The sequence below is a fragment of the Gossypium hirsutum genome, chromosome A01 (genome assembly GCF_007990345.1).
Source record: "Gossypium hirsutum isolate 1008001.06 chromosome A01, Gossypium_hirsutum_v2.1, whole genome shotgun sequence".
NCBI classification, from domain to species: domain Eukaryota; kingdom Viridiplantae; phylum Streptophyta; class Magnoliopsida; order Malvales; family Malvaceae; genus Gossypium; species Gossypium hirsutum.
The window spans coordinates 14,298,848-14,322,553 of record NC_053424.1 but is presented as its reverse complement, the minus strand read 5'-3'; the positions used below and the strand labels follow the sequence as shown (position 1 = coordinate 14,322,553).

The 23,706-nt window shown below is 33.3% G+C and overlaps 3 protein-coding genes across 3 annotated transcripts; 1 reads left to right on the top strand and 2 right to left on the bottom strand.

Moving 5' to 3' along the window:
* Window positions 1-10,527: 10,527 nt before the first annotated feature.
* On the top strand, window positions 10,528-14,946 carry LOC107917850 (SEC14 cytosolic factor). The gene is made up of 11 exons (XM_016847211.2): window positions 10,528-10,876; window positions 10,981-11,009; window positions 11,872-11,955; window positions 12,057-12,110; window positions 12,316-12,393; window positions 12,601-12,654; window positions 13,133-13,192; window positions 13,265-13,360; window positions 13,558-13,659; window positions 13,793-13,873; window positions 14,372-14,946. The coding sequence occupies exons 1-11, from the start codon at window positions 10,822-10,824 to the stop codon at window positions 14,690-14,692; spliced, it is 1,014 nt and encodes a 337-aa protein (XP_016702700.1). The 5' UTR covers window positions 10,528-10,821; the 3' UTR covers window positions 14,693-14,946.
* A 153-nt stretch (window positions 14,947-15,099) lies between these two features.
* On the bottom strand, window positions 15,100-18,634 carry LOC107917849 (uncharacterized). Its single transcript, XM_016847210.2, has 5 exons — window positions 17,992-18,634; window positions 16,635-16,720; window positions 16,241-16,546; window positions 16,014-16,097; window positions 15,100-15,653 (listed from the first exon to the last, which is right to left on the bottom strand). Exons 1-5 carry the CDS (start codon window positions 18,388-18,390, stop codon window positions 15,224-15,226), a joined length of 1,305 nt encoding a protein of 434 aa, XP_016702699.1. The 5' UTR covers window positions 18,391-18,634; the 3' UTR covers window positions 15,100-15,223.
* Window positions 18,635-19,329: 695 nt separating this feature from the next.
* LOC107917846 (WEB family protein At5g55860) lies at window positions 19,330-23,399 on the bottom strand. Its single transcript, XM_016847199.2, is given in 5 exon segments — window positions 19,330-19,725; window positions 19,728-21,324; window positions 21,683-21,878; window positions 22,290-22,348; window positions 22,628-23,399. Coding segments are annotated over 3 exon segments (1,953 nt in total). The 5' UTR covers window positions 21,854-21,878; window positions 22,290-22,348; window positions 22,628-23,399; the 3' UTR covers window positions 19,330-19,540.
* Window positions 23,400-23,706: the final 307 nt, after the last annotated feature.

Here is a 23,706-nt window from a genome sequence, read left to right as displayed (position 1 = left end):
AGTGAAGCTAAATTAACCTCATAACAGACCAAGATAAGAATTATACCTTTCTTTGCACGCTAGACATGATATTCTGCACATTTTTTCTTCACGTATCCAAACTTGTTACAAAAGAAACAACTTTCCGTAACCAGTTGTTTCTTTTAAGCTGGACCTTTAGTAGCTTCATTATGATATTTTCTTTTCTTGTCCTTTTTTTTAAGGCATTGGTCAAATGAGCACTTTTAGACTTATCATGATTCAACCTTTTTTCTTCTTACATACAATGAGAAATGAGCTCATTTAGAGTCCATTTCTCATTTTGACAGTTGTAACTAATTTTAAATTGGTTAAACTGTGCAGGAAGCGATACCAAAACCATAAGAACAATAAATTCCTGAGAATGCTTGATCTTAAGTGTCTTAAGTTTTGAAGCAATATGAAACATCTCCATAATGTACTCCTTCACATTTTCTTGACCCTTATACTTCACAAACATCAAAGAAGTCAGAAGTAATGTCATCTCAACCTTATCATTTTTGGAAAAATGTTTCTCAATTTCGTTAAGAAAACATTTGGCTTGAGTATCTTTTCAGATTCTGTGCCCCTAAAGGCTTCTGGAAAGTTATGCTTCATTATCATTAGATTCATGCAATTTGAACGATCCCACCTCTCAAAATCTTTTTTAGCTTCAGGTTGCTTTCCGCAGTGAAAGGTGCATGTTGTTCTTCCTTTAGTGCAAGGTCTATGTCCGTACAACCAAGCACCATAAATAAGTATCTTTTTCATTCCTTGAAATTAGTCACATTAAGAATGGGTATAGAATTTATATTAGAAAATATTGTGGTAGCAGAAGATGAATTAGTTGAATATAAAATAAAATAGATAAAAACAAACTCACATCAATATTCATCAGTAAATAATAAATTTAAAATAGTGACTAATCCCATCTCAAGATACCGACCACAACATTAATATAAAGTTTTTGGACAATAATATTAACTGTAAGTGATATTTTTGTTGTAACAATCAAACATTGACAATAAATTATGTCAAACGATGAATCAATCTTTGGACTAACTCATTGCTCATATAAAGTACCTTATAATTGTCACACATTTATCACCACATGTGTCTTTGAAATTCTGCCAAATATTAACTTACCTTTAGGTCAATTAATAAACGCATAAATCACAAAAAAACATATAATCATCTTAATATTTTAAATAAACTAATCATCACAAAAGAGGCCACTTTGATGGTATTTTGTTTCAACTAATCTATTTAAAATATTAAACATCCTTAATTAAATCCCAAAGCCAAAATCAAAATTTGTTTGTTTCAAAATATTTCTCTTAATTTCATCTTTCAATCGAATTAAAAGATAATTATATATATGTATTTATATATTTTTCCAAAACAACATACATCAAAGTTGAATATAATAATATATTCATACGAAACCATGAAACTTAAATCATGCAAATCAATTAAAATAAAATAATCCAACAAATTATCAACAATATTCTATTGAATTATCAAAATATGAACATTAATAATTGCATCAAGATTATATCTAAACAATGGTGGCTTTAATTTTCGTGAATATTCTATTTGATTCAAGAATATAAGTATTTTGATAATTCAATCCATATTTGAAACACTATGCTAAATAACAAGAAACTAAAGCAATTAGTACAAAGGCCATGTTTCAAATATAAAAGATTCTAGTGTGGTGGTTGACATTCGTTTTACTTTTCTATGGATTGTACTAAATGAAAATAGATTTCATGGTAATTTGGATATTTCCCCACCTTTACTAGTTACATTTTTATTCAACTGTAACAACATAATCCCATTACATGTATTTTATGGTTGTGTGATATTTTATGTGCCTGCCTATCTACAACATTTTTGGGGGGTGCAAATGATCTAAAAAAAAGAATTAAAACGATGTGGTTATGCAGATAAGACATCCATCTTGTTTAAACTATTGATCTGCCACAAATTGATGTGGCAAATTAGGCCTTTCCAACAAACTTAAAGAGCTTTTTCTTGAGCAAAATAAAGTTTTTAGCATAGTTTTTCGTTATTTTCATATTTTTCGGGTAATAAGTGAAAATGTCTCATTTTTTCTCATTTTATGACCCAATTTGGCTAATCGTGTCATGGGGAACCTAACAAGTTGGTGAAGTGTTATAAAGAGTCGACGGTGGCCTGAACGTGAAGAAAATATCACAAAAAGGGTATCGCGATATTGAAGCATAAAAGTCGTGATACCTATGATAGTGCTACAGTTAGGAGAATAGAGGCTACCTATAGTGGTATCGCGATACCAATGATTGGTATTGTGATACCGAAACCCCCAAGGCTCTAAATTTCAATTCTAACTTGGGTATTGCGATATCCAATTTTGGATATTGCGATATCCAATTTCGGATATTGCGATATCCAATTCTAACTTGATGCAAAAAAAATGCCCATAGGGGCAGATATATCGAACAGCCACACCAATCAAAATTAAGTGCCTAGGGGAATTTTAGCGAAAATGTTAGGGTTGAAACCATCTATTTAAAGTCACTTTTGGCTGAATCAAAGAGAGAGCTTTTCACTTTTGTTTCTATCATCTTTTTCCTTAGTTTTAGGTTAGGGTTAGTGTTTTTTTCTTTTCATTTTTTGTTTAGGTTTTCTCTTTTCTTTTTAGAATAGATTTCATAGTTGTTAGTTAAGTTAGTTTTTATTGTAGTTTAGTTTTATTTACATGTTAAAGACTTTAAACTTTCTTGTAATCACTCTTTAATCTTTGCTTAATGTTAATTCAGTTTTCTTTAGTTTTAGTTGTTAAAGATTCTACCGTTAATGTTTTTTACTTCTTACCTTGATGTTAATTGTTCATATTTACTTTCCTTTAGTTTTCTCCATTAAAACTACAATCTTTTTATCTTTATTTTTTTATGTTTGATACTTATAGACATCTTAGTTGTTTCTTTTATGTTTGTTAGTTTTAATATGGTAATGGGTAACTAAACCCAAGAGAGTTGGCTGATAGAGATGTGGGTAAGTTGATTTTTGGACAAAGGACTAAATCATAATAAATTGAACTAATTTGAATAGAACTAAGAAGTTAGGTAGTGACGTCCCTAAGGGAATATCAAGATAAAGTGAGACCAGAAGGTAATCTTGTTGCACACCCATTCGTTAGTCCTAGATTAACCGGCGAGATCGGAAGATAAATCAGATCTAATTTGTCTAAGTTGGTAAAATTGATATCAAAAGATAAAATGGAGCCATTCAGTAATTTAAGCGATTTAAATCCCTTGTTCGAGGATTGGTGAACCACATCGAAATCAACCAACCACCGTTAGTTATTTTTTGGATAGTCGCTTAGTTTTACATTCCTTACAATTTAGTCCTTAGGAGAGTTAATTTAGAAATTAGTGTTAAAAATCTCTGTTTATGCTTTGTCAATCTCTAGCAATTAATAAGTAGTTAGTTGAACTTCTTTCTTGCATGTATTTCTTAATGGAAATCATTAAACCCCCGACTCCTTTGGGTTCGATCATTGGAATACTCCGGTGTTTCATTGTAACACTACAAATATTACAACTGACACCTATACACTTGTAGTAAAATTGGGCTTTAAAAATAGTTTCATAAATTCAGTGTTTTAATGCGCATGTACACAACTGGTCAACTATTAACTCATTTATGTATGGAAATAACAAATTAACCTAGAAACTTCAGTTGCATACTTACATTAGAAATATTCATACCAAACAAAAGGAATATGAGATTCCACCATCTCCACACAAATTTCAAGAATCAAATTGGTTCATCAAGCATATGTTCTCACTTGACAAGCATAAGAAACCAAGTGCTATGTAATAATTCTACCCAAAATTCATAATTGTTTTGTTGCTTTGGATTTGAATAAATAAATAAGAATAATGCACATAGAATTTCAACCATCTAATTTGATTTTAAAGAATTACACAAATATTCCAAACCCTAAAATTTTTAATATAAGTCTAAGATAATTAAGATCTAAAAGAAACTTTAATATAAACATTAAAAGATCAACATATATAAATCTAAAATAGTAAACCCATGAAATTTTATGAATCAATCATTCCAAAAAGAAAGAAACTTAATCAATTCCCAATGGTTCGACATGACGAGACTCAGAAGCCACTTGTTAGAATAGTAAAAATCTTTATAAAAAACTTAATAAATCAGGATTTGTCATGTAAAATCATCAAGAATAAATCATGAATAAACTAGATGCGGAAGCATACCTGAATCCATCGATTTTTTGAAAATTTTTGGATCTTACAATTTTGATCTTCCAAATTAACAAGTAAGAAATTTAAAGAAAATTTGCTCTCTCTTTTCTAAAGATGAGATATTAGAAAGGTTACCCTGTGTGTAATTTAGGGACTATAACCCTAATATATTTAACTTTTACACATTAACCCTAATTTTTAATCAACTCATCATTAATTAGAAATTAGTTACTCAAGTATCTATACATATTTGACCTATACTTTATTTAATAACTAAATCCCAATAAACCTCAATCAAGTTATATCACTTTTAATTTGGGCTAACCTTTTATGACAGTAAATAATAACATGTAATTACCCTTATTATATATGTGATATCCATATTTTCCAATAACTAACCCCAACAACTCACCACTCGCCTAATCCACACTATTGATATCATATGCAAAGAAAATTATAAATCCAATTGGCGACGTCAAAGAGAAAACAAAAGGACAATGAGGGTAAAGGGACTTAAACCAACAACCTCCATTTGATATACTCACCTTTAACCACTCGACTATTTCAAAAAAATTTAATTACATTTGGCAAGAATTTTATATAAAATATTGTATATCTTGCTTAGAAGTGATGGTCCCCTCGAATCGACAATCAAATTTATCCTTGATTTTTCATCCAGGATCTTATACGTCAATATGCAAAGTTCTACAAATGTTTCTTTTATTTAATGTTTCATATTTTATTAATATTTTTTAATTAATTTTAATTCATGATTAATCGTGATTAATTTTATTAACTTGTTTATTTATATCTTTTAGAGGATGGTGAAAATTTTTATCTCAACATTGATTTTGGATTTATTAAGTGAAATTTAGATTGATAAGGAGCTTAAACATATTTTTGTTGAGGTATAATTGTGATTATTATTTATTTTAAATTTTACTAAATTATCATGATAAGCTTTTGTGATATTAGTTCCCTTTAAATAAAGAATATATTGGGATGTTTAGAAGTCTACCCTACTAGATCTATTGTATTCCTCGAAGTGAATGTAAGCACAAAAAAATTTAAGGACATAATTATGGACATGATAAGTGGCATAATAATAACCAGTAGAAGTGGAAACATAATAAAAAATAAGAAAACTATGAGATTTCTCAAGATAACTCTTGCAAGATCATTGGTCACATACTTGTCGTATGCCGAAATATTGTATTCAAAATTTGTTAATTTTCTTTGAGGAAGAAGATATATCTCTTACAATGTAACAATGAATACTATCCTTTTAGGTAGAAAGCATTTATCTTAATTGGTACTGATCCAACAGTAATGCCGCCTTAACAGTAGTTTAAATGTTAGATAATCAGTGAATCAATATTTGCTTTCATTTTGCTTTGCATGAAAAAACTATTGAGGAAAATATACAAAAGGATCTTAAAGATAATGATGGATTTTTATCAAACCAATTTGTTTGAAAAATTACAAGTACATAGACGAAATTACTACACTGAGGATAATGATGCAATTTATAAACACAGCCCATGAACAACTAAACTACCTTTAAAATAGTGGAATAAGATTGATAAAGATAAGAAACGAGCATACTTCTTAACCCATCAACTACCACAAAAATGGCATCTTTGCCATTATAATTTGGTAAGCATTCTATGAAATCAATTGAAATGTTAGTCCATATAGCCTTTGGATATTAGTACAAGTTGTAACAATTGGAATAAGGAGGAATATCGTACTTGCTCATTTGACACATCGACCACTTTTTAACCACTTTCTTGACGTCTTTCTTCAAACCCTTCTATTAGAGTTAACTTCATTCCCTTAGTAGTGGTATTAATGGGTATATAAGAATATCATAAAAAAATACCAGAGCAAACTTTCTCAGTATCTAAATATGCAATTTCATTAGACTTTGGAAAGTGGAAGATGCACTGGTAAGCCCAAATGACATCATTAGGTGCCCTCTATGACTTCTAAAAGTTGTCTTATGTATGTTAGGTATCTTGATTTGATGGTGGCCTAACCTCAAATCTAATATTGAAGAAATAGTAGTTCCTACCAACCATAGGTATAAGAAATTTGTCTTCCACTTTAAGCTACTGCCTATAGTCTATATAAAACCTCTATTACCTATATTTAATTTTTCACCATTACTATAGGAGAAGCAAAAGCATTGCAACTCTCATTGATTATCCTAACATCCAACACCTCCTTACTCATTCATTTAATCTTACTATTTTTTTGTTGTAGAATATTCATAAGGTCTAGTTCTTGGTGTTTGAGCTTTATTCACTAAAGGTATTTTATAGTCCTACAATCTACAAAAAGGGTAATTTGATAAAAATTTTGAATAAGTCCTTATAAGATTATAGCAATTCTCTAACTCCCTCCACGATCATCTCCCTCTAATTCACAATTTCACTATTTTAACAATTGAATGTTAACATTCCATATCTATAACATGCTACAAGATTGGGAAATGGTTTTTTCCCTAATTGTTCAAAATCTTCCTTAACATGTTTAATGTTCGCTATAAGAATATTTCCAAGATGATTTATTTGCATTTTTTCCAAAATACCATCATGTTAGAACTACATGGTCATAAATTTAAAATCTCATAAGATAGGATGTCAAATTGCTAACCACTGAACCTCTAAGATAATATCACAACCTCTCAAAGGTAACACTCTTAGGTCTATGTGAATTAGGACACCTTGAATTTTCCATAACAAATCCCTACAAGCCTTTTAGCTACCAATTTTTTCAATTAACTATTATTGTAAGACTGCAAGGCATTGGTTGGACAAATAGCCCCAATAATATTACTATATCCCAATCCGCAAAATTTTGAGCATTAGAACAATCAACTGAACTGACACGATGACAGATTATTTCTTCATAATTCCCAACACCCTTAGTGTTTGGTAACCATTAATTCCTATCAATCGATGCAAAGTTATAACTAAGGTAGTAGGATACAACTTGTATCCTTTATTAAGAGTTCATGATTTTCATTACATTCAACAAATTCGTCTAACTTTCCTCCTCATATTGGCCCTCCATAAGGAGCTAATACAATTGAGATTTCACACATTTATGCTTAGGTGAGTATTTGGTACTATACTAATAGTATAACCTTTTATTTTCGTTCTTCAATCTCAATTGATAAAAGTCTTTTAGAAGGGTTCTAGCAAAATGAGTTCTATTTTTGTTGTTGGATTGGGAAGGCTCTGATGTAGGTGGATTCGATTGGAATTTAAAGACATTTTAGGTGTTGGTAGTTGTGGTTGCAAGGAGTTGGTTCGAATTTATGGGTTAGTGTAACTAGGAGTTGTTGATTCTGTGTCTTTCGTGCATAACATAGTTTCTTAGTTGGTACGGAGATAGACTCAATCTATTTGACCAGGTGGTAGGATCTTAGAGTTGAATAGCTTTGTAGATTGAGCAATTTTTAATTTTAAGTTTCTAATGAAATGTTTAAAGCTTAGCCATCAAAAAGTTAAAACATATTTAGAATTCCAAAGAACTCCTAATGATATGATTCTACAGTATTGGATTGCTTTAACACCATCAGCTCAAATATATGGTCTGTAAACTCACCAAGTGTAAATTGATCCCCCATTGCAGATACGTACGACCCCCACACTAACTACATATGTAATATTGATGCATACAAACTCTAGAATCATCCAAAATACATTCTACTTCAAACTACTGTTCAAGTTTCATGTACTAACCCTTGAAGTGATGCCCAAAAGACTTAAAGACATTCCAACTTGAACAATCTATATATAAGAGTCATAAGGATAAGACTGTATCTTATTAATCTTGAGTGGAGGATTCACAATTTTAGTGGAAAGAGATGTAACCTAGTTGAACTAAGAGACTAGTTTGCTTCCTTTAAGGTAATCAAGTCAAACAACTTCTTAAAATCTAATTTAAACTCAATTTGAAATCATCCAACTTATCCTCCATGTGATGCTCCACATGTTGTTACATTTCTTGTTGAAAATAGGTGAATTCTTTATGGAACTTACTACCATGTGTATCAACCATGATTAAAGTTTTGATACCAATTGATACGAGCCTTCAAATCTTTGTAAAAGAAAATGAACATAAAGAAGGAAAAACTAAAAGGGAGAGAGAAATAAAAGAAATTCAGTAAAAAAAAAACCTTTCTTATCCTTGTCAATTTTGAAATTGAGCAAATTGGTCCCTCTAGAAAATCGAAACAATTTAATCCTTTTCAATTTTGAAAATGAGCAATTAAGGACAATTAATCACAACATTAATATCTTTGGTCAATTATACATAATTTTGATTGGTATAACAACACATTTAACTTGATGTTTACATGTTTTGTCAATTTGATCTAGGTTCTTAAAGATTCAACAAATTTAGCCTCAACATTTACACATTTACATGAATGTTGCGAGCTAAATTTGTTAAATAATTACCAAATTGACAAAATGTGTAAAATTTAAGGGTTAAGTGTGTTATTATACCAATCAAAATTATGTACAACTAACAAAAAAAATTAATCTCATAATTAATTGTACTTAATTACTGATTTTTGAATTTGACAAGAATTAAATTACTCTAATTTAAAAAAAAGACCAATTTACTTAATTTTGAAAGTTAAAAGAAACATTTTTATATAAACCCAATTCTAATATTAGCACAAAACCTTTTACAACTCTTACCACACCTCAATCAAGGCCTACATTCACAAATCCAATTATGAAAAAAAAAAGATAGCGAAACAATAAAATTTTAAAATATAATTATAAACGATTCGTATCAATATATATATAATATAAAAATAGTGGGGAACATAAACCCTAATCAATCCAATACATGTGAATTACAATCACATGAAAATTCAAAAAAAAAAAAACCAAGTTAAAATAATTTTGAGAAACATTAATTATATATATGACGTCAAACTATTCATGTGAAATGTTTGATGATGGAGCAAGCAACACATGGGAACATTCTTATTAATTAGCTTAATTATTGAAACTTGTTATTATTTATAAATAATATAGTGAGTGAGTGCAATTATGAACAAAGCTCAGCATCTATCCTGTATCTAATCTCTATATATTCTTTCTAAATAGTAGTGATGTGAACAAGTACATATGCCCCTCTCTCTCTCTTATTAGCCACACACAAACATAATTAGAAATATATATTGAAATGGAAAACATGCAATGAATGAAACTTCAAAGACATGCATTCTTTATATATACATATGATTCTATCCCCATAACCACATCACTTTACCTTTACCTTTTAATTGCACTACAAAGAAAGCATGTGAACCATTAAATTTGCTATTTAATTCAATTAATTTAGTTGATCTATACTAGTATAAGCAATTCCATATAACGAAAGAAAAATAAGTTATAAATATAAACATCTATAAAATCAATCAAATTTTAATCCATACGATTAGATTGGTGTTAGCTATATGACCAATACCTAATAAAAATATGTTAAAATAGTTATATGATAAAATGTTTGAAATTTTATATTTTAGTCACTTATGTTATTGTCTTGTTATGAAGTAGTTACTTTACTGTTATCTCCCTAACGGTAGTCCTACGTGGTAATCTAAATGTGTTTTAAAAGTCAACTTGGATGTCTAGTTGCTGAGATGAAGATAGGTTTTTAATTAAATAAATTTAATTTGGACCGACACCTAAGACATTAAAGTTGGCATTTAAAATCCATTTGGACCGTCACGTAGGACCACTGTTAGGGAGGTAACGAAGCTCAACGGTAGAGTGACCACCTCATAACAAAATAATAACATAAGTGATTAAAACGTAATTTAAAGCAAATAAAAATGACTATTTTTTATAATTTATAAGTATTATCTCTTTCTTTATAAGTGTATGTAAGATAAAAACATGTCAAATATTGTAATAAAAAAGGACGGACTTCATACAAAAAGAAATCTATGACCTATATTGTTGAGGCAAAGGGTGAGCCATTAATCCAAAGTAAAACTAGAAACAAGTGGTATGGGGACGCATGCCCCTTTAGATGTGGCAAGGTCTAAGACAAGTACCCATCAATTCTTTTTTGTTTATATTGATTAATTTTTAAAATTAAAACCTTAATTGACCTTAGGCATAAATACTTCATATTTATAAGAATAATTTTTCTTTATATTTTTAACCGTTCACTTCATAAAAAGCAAACGATATTTTTCTTTAATAATATCTTTTAAAGCAGCTGCATTCGAAAAAAAAGAAAAAAAGTAAGGAACCCCAGATTTCAATAGTTTCGGTTTTTATTTTTTTTTATTATTTCTTTCTAAAAAATGTTTTGCTCTTTTATTTACTTGCATCTCTTTTTGTGATTCTTAAGCTTAAATATTTAAACTCAAGCTATAAAGAGAGCAACAATGAGGACTGAGTAGCACTACAGCTTTGTTTTTAGTTAAAGTTGTAATTTTTGTTATCGAAGTTTTGTTCTTTACTATCTTTTTTTTTTCTCTTCTTGTTCGTGAGAAAGGAAAAAGCAGAAAGCGAAAATGAGCAATGCTCATCAAGAAGCTATTAAGCAATTTCTTTCCTTGATGGAAACTGGTGAGATTAAAGGGGGAAAAAAACCATTTCTGTGTTCTTGGGTTTCTTTTGTTTTGGTCTGTAAATCACTAACATTTTTCTTTTTGGGAAAATTTGGCCAACAGTTGATGAGCGAATGAAGAGCACATTTCAGGTTAGTATTCTTCTTCTTCTTCTTCTTCTTTTTATTTAAATAATTGGGTGGTGAGATAATGAGCTGAAGAGAAAATAGAAAATACAGATTAGATTTTCCTTTTTCTTTTTGTAGTAACAATTAGGCAAGTTTCTTTTAGTTACTAGAACTTTTGCTTAGGACTTGATCTGATTGCTTGGTGTCATGCAATTTCATATTTAACTGTTCCTTTTCTGAGTTGATCCTGATCTATCTCTTGCTTGATTTATCTTAATTATAGTCTTCTTTTTTTTTCTTTTTCTTTTTTTCTTTTTTTTTTTTTGTTCTGTGAAGTTGTAGTTGCTTCTGTGTTGAACTTGGTCTCATTCTCAGTATTTAACTAGTTTCTGGGGTGTAGTTACTTAGTTGTGTACCTTGGCAAAGAGTTACTCAAATCTCGGTTACTACTAGCTTCTGGCATGACCTTTTTGATTAGTTACTGAAACATGATGTTATTCTTAAAGTATTTGTAGATTACTTTTTCCAGGTTACCTATGCAAGTTCCTGCAAAATAAGTTTATTTATACCTAAGGAGAAACAAAAATATTAGTTGCCAAAATCAAGTATCTACAGATATAACTATACAAGTTGGATATCTAGATTTTAGCAGCGTCATAAAGTATCTAAGGCTAAGTGTGGTGTGTAGATAAATAAATTACTTACGAGTGTCTGTCCCAGTGCCACTACTTTTTATTGACATTTGAGGTGTCCTGAAGGAATTAAAATCTTTACAATGATCTATACCTGACATCTGGATAGGATAGATGAATACAGCCTTTTACATTTCTGGTTTGTACTATGATCAGCTGAGGTTTTATTTAACGTTGGTTATCCCGGTCTGCAGAACATGCACCAAGGGTATCCAACTGAAACTTTAGTACGGTTTCTCAAAGCGAGAGATTGGAATGTTCAGAAAGCCCATAAAATGGTGAGATTCACCTGGTGCACTTAAGCTATAATTAAATGTTGTGCATCAAGTATACCATTTTTTTTTCTGTTTATTAAATCGTAATTTGTTCCCTGGTGCAGTTAATTGACTGCTTACAATGGAGAATTCAGAATGAGATTGACAACATATTAGCGGTGAGTTTTTCCTTTGAACCCTAATTGATTTCTTATATCTTTCGATTTATGATATTGCAAAACCATGTGTATATACACTTATAGAGATCATACTGACTTGTGTGGTTGACTCAGCTGCAAAAAATAGCTTCAGCGGTAACTGATAAATTTTGTTCTGGCAATTGTTGATTCATGAGATAACTCATTTTACTTTTTCATTATGTAGAAACCAATTATCCCCACTGACTTATATAGAGCAGTTCGAGATTCTCAGCTTGTAGGATTGTCGGGTTACTCAAAAGAGGTATTTACTTATTCCATTGGGATATATCTTCATATTCATATTTATTGTGATTGTCCTGCAACTGGTTTTAGTAACTCATTTGTTTTGACGTGACAATATGTAGAATATATTGTTATTATGTATCCCTTTCTTTGGAAGGAAAACTTTTGTTACATTCGAAAGAGCTTCCTTGGTGATTAACTGCCTCATTCCTTCTGACATTTGCAGGGTCTTCCTGTCATTGCTATTGGTGTTGGGCTCAGCACATATGACAAAGCATCTGTAAGGACATCATATCTCATTGTATTTCTAAATTTGGCATTGCAGCCTTTGGAGTCTGGTTTGATATTTGAAACGGTTGTTGAAAGAAATCATCCAAAGGCACACTATTGAGCTTTTAAGTACCCATATGTTTTTCTGCAAAAAGTTAACTTGTGTCCAGTATAATCTATTAGGACAAAGTTAGTTGTGTTTTATGTTTAAATGCACAAATACAAGAGCTTAATTGAGGGCACAAGTTACTTGGAAATTGGCACCATTTTCTCCTGGAGATTGACCATAACTGCATTCTTTTTTCTCTTTCATTAACACTTTCCTTCTTGCGGACATGTTTAATTAATAATACTAGAAGAATTGGATACTTAATGTGTTAGAAAGGGAAAATTGTTGGGTGGAAGGCATCTTTTAGTACGAGCATGTGCTTCAGCATGCACTGTTGGGTTATTTCTATAACCCTTAAATCTGTCATCCTGTGTTGCAGGTGAATTACTATGTACAGTCGCACATTCAAATGAATGAATACCGAGACCGTGTTGTATTGGTGGGTATGACGCTGCTACTTTGATGTTGTTTCACTTGTACAATTGCTTGCTAACAGTTGCTTTTGTTATAGCCTACTGCCACTGAGAAGTATGGACGGCATATCAGCACTTGTCTGAAGGTTTTGGATATGACTGGCTTGAAGCTTTCAGCATTGAATCAAATAAAGGTATGTTTTAATTCCATATAACCTTCTCTCTTACTCTCTGTTTAATTACTTTTTGGCATGATGTTAGAGTTCTCATTTTCTTCACAGGAAAGCATCCAAAAAAGTGAATCAAAGGAAAAGAAAATTTTCTGCTCATTACTGTGCTAACCCTAGTCTTCCTAATGCTGATCAGTCTCCTGTGCTATTTGCTAATGCAGATACTGACCACTATATCAACAATCGATGACTTGAATTATCCTGAGAAGACACAGACATATTATATTGTCAATGCGCCATATATATTTTCGGCATGTTGGAAGGTTTTTTTTTTTGTTTTGTTTTTTTTTTTATTATGTTTCTTAGTTCTCTTCTCTCAGTTAATTTATGCCCCCCCCAACCCCCCCCCCACCCCAAAAAAAAAAAAGGCTAATGCTTTTCTGCAATTATTGGCAGGCTGTAAAACCTCTCTTGCAAGAAAGGACAAAGAGGAAAATTCAGGTGCTTCAAGGTTCTGGAAAGGATGAGTTGCTGAAAGTAAGAAAACCCTTCCATCCTAGTTTGAAAACTCTATTTAGCATGTTGTCTGTTTCAAATGTCAGAAATACTTCTTGTCTTTGCACCTATGTTAAAATCATTACTGACCTGCAAGTTAATGTTATGATCTGGTAATGTGAAGAGGATTGTAGTAAGCCTTTAGTTTGCTTTCAACTACCTTTAGATAATCAGTCCTTTCATTTTTTTCAAAACCAACTTGTCATGGTTTTATGTATTGTTTTATTCTGATGTATGAAAACATAGCTTCATTGAATTTTAATCTATATGGATAATTCGAAAAATGAGGCGTTCATCATTCACTTGGTTCTTGTGTGATTGTTCTTAAGGCATTTTGCTCCTTTGCTATCATTTCTTTACATACTGATAAATTTTAGTGAATAAGGTTTTGCTCGCTTTGACATGATTTTGATTTACTGCTTGATCCAGCTTTGTTACGATTATTTCCAGACTTTTGACATGTTCATTCCAACTATGCAGATAATGGATTATTCATCCCTTCCACATTTTTGTAGAAAAGAAGGTTCTGGATCAACACGTCACAGCAGCAATGGAACTGGAGATAATTGTTTCTCGTTGGATCACACCTACCATCAACAGCTTTACACTTACATAAAGCATCAAGCTACACATAAAGAGACCAATTCGCCGATCAAACAGGGGTCAGTTCATGTAGAATTTCCTGAACCAGATCCAGATGATACCGCAATTGCATTGACAATTGAATCCGAGTTGCACAAGCTTGCAGACCAGAATGGCCTGTGCAAGTCGTTAAATGGCCTTAAAGTAAATGGTGTTTAGATTTTAGATAATACCGATTACATAGCTGTTGCCGATATGTTACAAAGAACCAAGACTGATTAACTACCGTAGAATGAGGCCTTGTATTTCGATCATCAAATGTCATAGCAGAGCTTTCTTGCATCAGCTCGATGCAGACTTGGTAGACAACTGATCCGGTGTAACTTGGTATACCACCTTGTTGTGGATAATTGCGCATGCCTTTTCTTTTTAAACGAGACTCTGTATGAAACAAGACCTTCCCAGTTCTACTACATGCAGCTTTCTTTAATAATTTTCTTAAGATTGATGGTTGGTTGATGATAATATGCATTAATGGCAATTGCCACTTCACATCAGTTAATAACTTGTTTAGCTTTAATGTCAACATTTCTAACTCCTCATTCGTTAACTGGGGAAGATGATAATTGGAATATGGCCAATGCCAAACAAAATTCTTGCAGAAAAATAGCAAAAGTACTCGAAAGGGATGTGAGAGACCCCATGATACCATCAGCTTAGTATGAGCAATGTCAACATCATATCACACTTCTAACTTAGCTGTTTATAGCAGCTATAAGCAACAGCAATTGATGCAGCAGCACAAACAACAGCAAGAGCAGCATATGTATCTTCACGTTCCCAGCTCTCGAACCAAGTTGGTTTGGCACAAACCTTGCGTACACTGGCACCTTTTCCGCTATTTATCTTCGAAATAAGCTTCTTGCCACTTTTTTTCTTTTCAGGTGTCAGCTTTGCTACCCCCTCATCTGTATCCACAATATCCGACTTTGGAGGGTCATGGCAACAAGAACTGCTGTTTCTTTGGCAACAGCTTGCGAGATCATCTTGAGATTGACAGGCAGTTATGTTCATCTCATCCATTTGTCTTTGTGTTGCCTCTTTGGTAGTTTCACCATTTGCTAGGCGCCTTAGTTCTTGAAACTTCTTCTGTTCTTCTTCAGATAAACCCATCTGACCCCTGAAATAAGCATTTAAATCCCCTATTATACATGGTAAGTGTGTCAAATCGTGTCTATACTCTGAACATTTCTTGTTCTGTAAGAAAACATTCAAGGTACTACCGTAGCTCCCACAGTTCACTACAGAGCAATATAAGGTGAAGATTTTGAGTGTGTTCCCGGCATCATTTTACATGCTCATATTCTGTTTTCAGTCAAATTACTCACTGCAACTTCTATTTCACACTTGCCCTACCTTAAATACTAAAGTTTCGGCATATTGCATTCTTAATCCTCTTATATTATATTCTACACATGAAACCGACATCAAACGAAGGATTGATAACAACATAGAAGCAAGCTGATGCCAAAAAAGTTACCTCCACAATACATCTATAATTTCTCCCTTCCCAATATGCCACTCTAGCAGTGTAGGTACATCATCAGGGGTAACATATCCATACCTGCACAAAATATTTATGTATTTAAAAAAAAAAGGAGGCTCAGTTATCAACCCAGTAGAAGATTTACATGAAGAAAAAGAAACTAAATTAACAAATCAAGGGAGATTCAACAAAATAGCCAGTGGAAGAGAGATCACTCGTACCAATGTCCAGTGACTTCTCCGTTGAAATTTGATCCAAATATAATAACATTTCCTGCATACTTATGACCCCCAATGTGTGAGCATGGGCTAACAGACACTCTACCTTGAAGACCATACAATACTATCTCTTCTTTGAATCTGCTAACCAGTGGAGGTCCACAAACTCCACAACGCCGATCTCGGGATCCATGAGAACAAACAAAAACAAATGACCCTTCTAGTTTTTCAGGAGTTCCAGGCAGCCACTCACCATTCTTTACAAGTACTTCTTCAACAAAAGTGTCAACATCAAAATGGGTCAATCTCCTGCATCCTTAGCTAAAACAGTGATCAGTATTAAGCTTGAAAGTAAAGGTGAAACATCTAAGTAAACCTCAATGGAGCTGCAATAGACCTGTATCTAATCATGTCTGGAAATATTAGTACATCTCCATTGGATGTCTCAGTCCCATCATGCCCTTCACATATTGTCAAGCGGGTCTATAAGAAGACAAGCAGAAATAGATAATGTAAGCATGGTGGACAGGGAAAATTCAAAATCTTAAATGATGCTTAAACCAACAACCAACTATCATATCATTTATCTTTTTATCTAAAGTATGTCATTTATCTGTTCATGGTGATAAAAAGATTTACATTATAACCAAAAGGGAATACCTCAGTGACTCAATGTGGTGCCCTAGAAAGATACAAAGGGAAAGTAATTCTGACTGACCCATAACCGGCATTGCATGCCAGTATGGATATGCTTTTATAGATGCCTCATTCACATTAAATAAAGAAAGTTGAAACAAACACGTTGAAAAACAGACATTTATCGAAATAAAAAAAGAAAGAAAACATTTATTTAGTTCCTTTAGGATTCAAAGGATCATGTTGATTTGAGAACATCAAATCCAAACTTAACATAAGCTAGGTGTGTTAACATATAAAATCAAAATAATTCTGCTTCAGAAAAATATGGGTAAGAAATGCAAAGCACACATCAAACGAACAAATATGAAGCAGAAAAAAATCAGACTGAAGAGCACTAAATCACCTTTAAACACACAAATCCGAAAACAGGATTGTATCCCCTAGGTAATAAAACAGATTGAATTTTGTAATAACAAGTTCTGAACTAAAAAGAAAACAGATTGCAGAACTCAAAATCACTCCTAAACAAAGCTACTTAACAAACCATCAAAAGCCTACATGAATGTACTAAAGTTGAACCCTAAACCCTAAGGTAAGAAGGTGAAATAGAAACTATTAACACACACACACAAAATCATATTTCCCTTCAAGAGAACCTTTAGAGAAAATGACAATCACACTGGAGAATAACACCCAGTCTAATTTACGAAAATGTTACACCAAAATGTCAAAACTGCATTTCTCCAAAGCTCCAACTCACCTAAACAAGAACTTCAAGTTACCAAAAAGCAAAACCAGTCTGAATAAATGTGATTTTATGTTAAAAAGATAAATAAAGAACCATAACCTAAAGTCAATCTGTTCATACAGGCCCACCAAAAATACCCATTAAACCCACAAATTAATAAAAATGGGATTCAGTTCGTAAGAAAACCACAAGTTTTCTACATTTTAGGATCACTCAAAAGATTAAGCCAATCAAGGGAAAAAACAAAACCCCACTTAAGTTCACCAAAAATGTATAAAGATAACAAATTTGAAGCCAAAAGCACTAACCAGACCTTGAGATCTTTCGAATCATAATGAACCAAAAAGAGAGAAAAAAGCACACTTACCTCTTTTATCATATCAGCCTTCCTGGCCAGAACAGCGGCAGACAACAACCTAGGCAAACGATCAAACTCAGCAGCCTCAATCCTAGGAGGCCAGACTGATGGGCTTTTGTAGCAAAGGAAGACATGGCGTTGATAGAACTGGACAGTGCCAGAGATTGGACTTTGCTGTCTAAAGTCAGGCCTTGAGAAACCAAACTCAACATCACTGTTACTGGGACTAGCTGTTTCAGCAGCTAGAAGACCCTCGTTTGAGTAACTCCCAGAAGCACTTCCGATGTGGGAAGATGGGTCTTGGAGATAACGGTCAAGGTGGTCTGAAACTGTGATTGGAGAAGAGGTCGATGATGGGTTTGTTGGGAAAGTTAATGACTCTTCTCTTTCTCTGCTACTTGACATCATTCCAAGGCACAAAGAGTGGTAGAAAGAATGGGTTTTAGGGGATGGAAAAAGGAGAGTACTGTTTCAAGAAAATGATGGTTTTTTTTTCTTCAGAGAGAGAAACGGATGGTTGGCCTTTAAGAGCGATGAAAGGTTTTTTTTTTTTTGGGGGGGGGGGGGGGAAGTTTTAACTTCCAGAGTTTCCAGTGGCACGGGAAAGACAAGATTTTTCTTTTTAATGGATTTGTTTTGAAATTTGTAGTCTTTTCCATATTTTAACTTCTTTTTCCCATGTTAATATTTTTTTGTATTTTTCTTGTTTATATTTTTTTCCTTTCAAATTTTAGGATAATTCACTAAATTTTCAATTGATTTAAGACTTGAGAGTGTTGAATGATTTCTATTGTTAAGTAGGCTGTTCTCATGCATGGGCTTTAAGAGCATTTTCATTTTCAGTGTGATTGATTTCATCTAAATGGACTTTGCTTTCATTTGTCAAAATATTAAGAGGAAAAGGCTCACAAGTCTCTTTTCTTTTTGTCCACCCCCACCCCCACCCCCTTATCTATATCATGCCATCAAATTAATTACTAAAAGAGACTCACATGTTGACATCAATAATTGAGATTGGTACTGGTGATACCATAAGATTTTCTCTCATCTAAGGTATGCCCACTTTGGTCATACTCTTGTTTTTATTTATATATAAAATCAACTAGATTCACCTGCTTCTCATTCCTCAATCAAAATAATGCAAATTAGACAAGTTTCAGGCTGATAATCAGGATGTGAAGAACATTTATTGTGTGTGTGTGTATATATATATATATATTCTACCAGTCATTTGAGTGACCAAAAACATCAAAGCTTAACTTTGCTTAGTGCCGAAGGCTCGTCAACATCATTGCTGCCACATTGCTCTCCAAGAACTTTTGGCACTTAAAACAACACAAACATTCATTTCCATTGCCAAGTCATCAATTAACCTAATAGTAATAATATACACAAGTCATTTACTCCACTTTGCTTGCAAACTAATCCTTAGATATTCCACTTTAAATTCCTCACACAAGAATAACAGGGATTTGATTTCACAGTTCTCAGATGTACACACAACCAAATATGTTTCTCTCAACCATTGATAAATGTACAAAGATCAGGCAAATCAATGTTACAGAGTCTTCTCACCAGGCAGATACGACGGAGATCCACCCTCAATTTGGTTCTTTCTTCGATTGAAGATACCGCTGATATTAGGTAAAAGCACCTTTTTCGAGACAGAAGACTTCTCTTTTTCCAACATTTTAGCCTGCACAATTTTCTCTGGTGGGTTCTGCTTTTGAATTCTGTAGTGCTGGGGGATGATTCTGTTGACATCTGTGCTTCTATCAGAATCCGAGATGCAGCTGCAACTGCTTTCTTCTGTTCCTTTTCACGCCACTTCCGGAGCTCTCCCTCCACAGCCCTCTTTGCAGCTTCAGCCATCTCTGCCCTCTTCAAAGCATCTGCAGTTGCAACCTTCATATCTTCAATCTCTTTTTGAGTTGCCTCTAGTCTCTTAAGGGCCTCATTTTCACTAGCCTTCACAGCTTCGACCTGAGCCATGGCAGCTGCCACTTTCATTTCAGCTATATTATCAGACTCTTCAACTTTACGACTCAAAGACTCGAACTCTTCCCTGGAGATAGTTATATTGGCTCCAGATTCAGAGGTTGAGGCACGTGCAGCATTTGTTTTCTCAGAAAGCATCTTTATTTGATCAAGTACCCTAGTCTCGGCTTCTTTTGCAGCTTCAGCTTCTTCCAGAGCAACTACCAGCTGCTTATCTGCTTCCTGAAGTGCAATTCTTGAGGCTTCAGCTTCCAACTTTAACTTCTCAGCTTCCATTTTCATCTCTTCCGCTTTTTGCCGTGCATTTTCTGTTTCCACTGATAGCTGTTGGAGGGTTGATAACATTTCTGCACAGGCACCTCTTGTTTTGGATTCCTCCGAAAGGAAAGTTTCAAGCTCTGATTTACTTTTCCGAAGCTTGACATGCAGATTCCCAGCAATGGACTCAGTTTCCGCTTCCTTCTCCTTCAGCTCAGAATGCTCTTTATTCACATTTTCTAGTTCCACCTTAAGAGACTCCACCAAACTCCTCAAGGAATTCTCTTCTTCAGCGACTTTTTGCAGCGATTCTTTAGCACCATCTAGCTCTGAAGTAATAGTTCGCACAGACTCCAGATCGGAAGCCTTTGCACTTTCCATCTGTTTCTGCAAAGACCCAATCTGATTATCTGTTTCAAGCAGTTGAGCTTCAAGATTTCGCATAAGTTCAGGGTCAAACTCATTCTTCAAAGCAAGCAACTTCTTTGTTGACTCTTCAAGGGTAGCTTTATATAATTGCTTCTGAGTGTCCTTTTCAGCAAACATTTTAGCTTGTTCTTGCTGTGTTTCAAGAGATGCAAGCTTCACTTGTCCGATCGACTCCTGTACATATGAAATTTCCCTAGAGAGCTCTCCAACCTTCTCCATGTTAACCTTAGCTGCATGTTCAGCTTCTTCTGTTTGGTTGAAGGCAGCAATTTTCACTTCTACGGATGCATTACAATCCTGACAGACCTTCCTCAATTCTTGTTTAGCAGCATCAAGTTCAGTAATTACAGTCATGTATTGTTCCCTTGCAGTTTCCGAGTCCTGGCTCCTAGTTCCATCGGGTCCGGGAAGAATACCAGAATTTGCTTCTTCAATCTGCTTAGCCTTATTCTTTGCAGCTTCTGTAGCCTTGACTGCACAATCCTTGGACTCGTTAACAGTTTTGAGTTTGTGTGAGAGTTCCTCAGCTGTTTTTTTAGCCCTTTCTAGCTCTACAAGTGCTTGAGCCTTAGTTATCTCAGCATTTGATAACTGTTCCTTTAACTTGTTCAACTCTTTTTGAGGAAGGTGAAGCTGAGTCTCCTTGGCTAGAACTCTCTGCAACTCAAATCCAAATAAGAATAGAAGATTAGTGGACTATCGAGATTTCCCAGCAATCCATCCCTGAAGCTCTGGTTGTGCAGTTAGTAATTGAACAATGAGAACATTAATATATGCAGCTTAGAAAGACGTCAAAAGACTCCTTACATAGGCTTCTCAGCCTTCACATAAAATAGATGCTTTACTCATAATCCTGAGTGGTACCGTTCTTATGCTTTTTAATATTTACAATCATTAGAGATGATCGAGAACCAGAGAATATACAAATGAAAGAAAGAACTTGACACATACTACTACGACTTGACACAAAATTTCAGGTGAAAGAAGAAAGAGAACTTCTGCGAATCAGTATTACCTCTGCAGAGTGAGCTTTTGCCTTTTTCATGGCAGGTTTTTCCCCAGAGAAAGCACCTTCACCAAATAGAGTGACAGCATCTTTAACAGATTGGAAAGGTGCACTAGTATCTATCTCTCCCACCTCCACTTTCTGAGAGTCAGTGGCATTCTGGCGTCCCTTTGCAACCATAATGTTTTGCTTGTTCGTTATTACTCTGAACTTCACAAGTTCAATAAAGAAAAAATAAGTCGGGCGATATGAGCTCCCAATCACCATGTCTCAGAAGAAAGAATAAGAAATGTAGTCTCAAAGAAATTTCTAGTCTCTTCAGCCAACTGATTCTTTGGCATTACTGTATGGCTAAACGTCTTAATAAGATGAGCTGATCACAACATAGACCAGTAATTTCAGGCAGTGAAAAAATGCACTAACCAAAAGAGACATAATAAGTTTAAGAAGTGAAACCTTGTGTTATACATCTGTCCTAGACTACCCAAAAGTTCATATAAAATCCTGACTACAATGTACATAAATGAAAATAGATTATTCCAGTAAAAAACTGGTCAAAATCACCAAGATTTCAACATCATCATGAAAATCACACTATGAATGAAGCTGACCATACCTTAAATATCCTTCTCAAGTCTTCAACCAAATTGGCTAGGAAGCTTTAACTTTTCTCTCCTAGAAATTCAAAGCAACAGAACCCTAGCTCAACCTCAAACAATAAAAGAAAGGAAGAAATATCTTTAAGAAAATTTTTCTAGAATTCAAGAACATGACAAAATTGATGCCACCAGTATAGAAGTCAAAAGAAAGGTAAAAGACAATTTAACAAAACAAACAAAATTCCATGTCAGAAAATTTGCCTATAACTGCTTAAACCAAAAGAAAAAAAATAAATAAAACCCAGAAACAAAAAGTCTTCAAATGAAAAAAAGAGGGGACGGGGGAGAGAAGCACCTTGTCTAAAGCTAAAAGCCCTTCACAGCTTCATGATCATCTTCTTTGATCTTCATACTATTCCTTCTTTCTATAAAATAAAAACCCTTTTAGTCTTTCAACCTAACGACCAAAATCCACCAAGAAATACCCAAACTTTCGACAGGAATCTCCCAAGAAAATTTGATCAAAAATTCTCTGCCAAGAAACAAGTAGGCTTCTTGGAAAAAGATTTCGTGGGTTTTAATCAAAAGGGGGGAGGGGAGCTAACTATCTTCCTTCTTGCTAGTATTTTTTTGTTTTTGTTTTTGTTTTTGAAGGTTTCAAATAGTAAAAATTGCAACTTTAGAGAGAGATAAAGAGGAAGAAAGTTTGAATATTCGAAAGCAGTTTGAGACAAAAATTTACATCGGCAAAGACAATGAAGAGAGAGAAAGGAGGAGAGACTGTTTCGTTTGATGGAGAGGCAGGCTTTCCAAGATTGTACTTCTTGGACAGTGTTGTAGAATGTCTTAAAACGAAAGGGTAGTTTTGTGTGAAAGATACTAGTTATGTGAAGAATGGTCAGGGTTGGCACGTTAAAAGTCTAGAGTGATGGCAGCTGAGAAGTGACGAAATGACAATGACTGAAAGAAAAATGTGTTTGTTAAAGAGGTTTGGTTAATTACTTGCTTTGCTGCTGCTCCCATCTTTCTCATTCACTCTTGTATTTGTTGTTTGTTTCCTTCTTTTCTTTACTTCCTTTAGTTATTGTATGATAGCATTCAGTAGGTTGATTAAGAGATTAAATATTATTTCATACCCAATATAAAAATTAAACTCTCAAGTATTAATTATCATTTTACCTATCTCCTATGGTTAAAATCAAAACAATTTTTTAAATCAACCCACATAATAATTTTTTTATCTTTTGATTCAAATTATTAATAAGTCACGGCTTATTATTCAAAATTCCTTTCTTATTATCATTAAAGAAGTTTAACATTTTTTTATTTGGAAAAGATACTAACACCGTTGTAAATTTAATATGATTTTACACTAGAGGTGTTCATGAGTTAGGCCGTGCTCGACTAAAAAATCATGCCCATTTATTAGGCTTG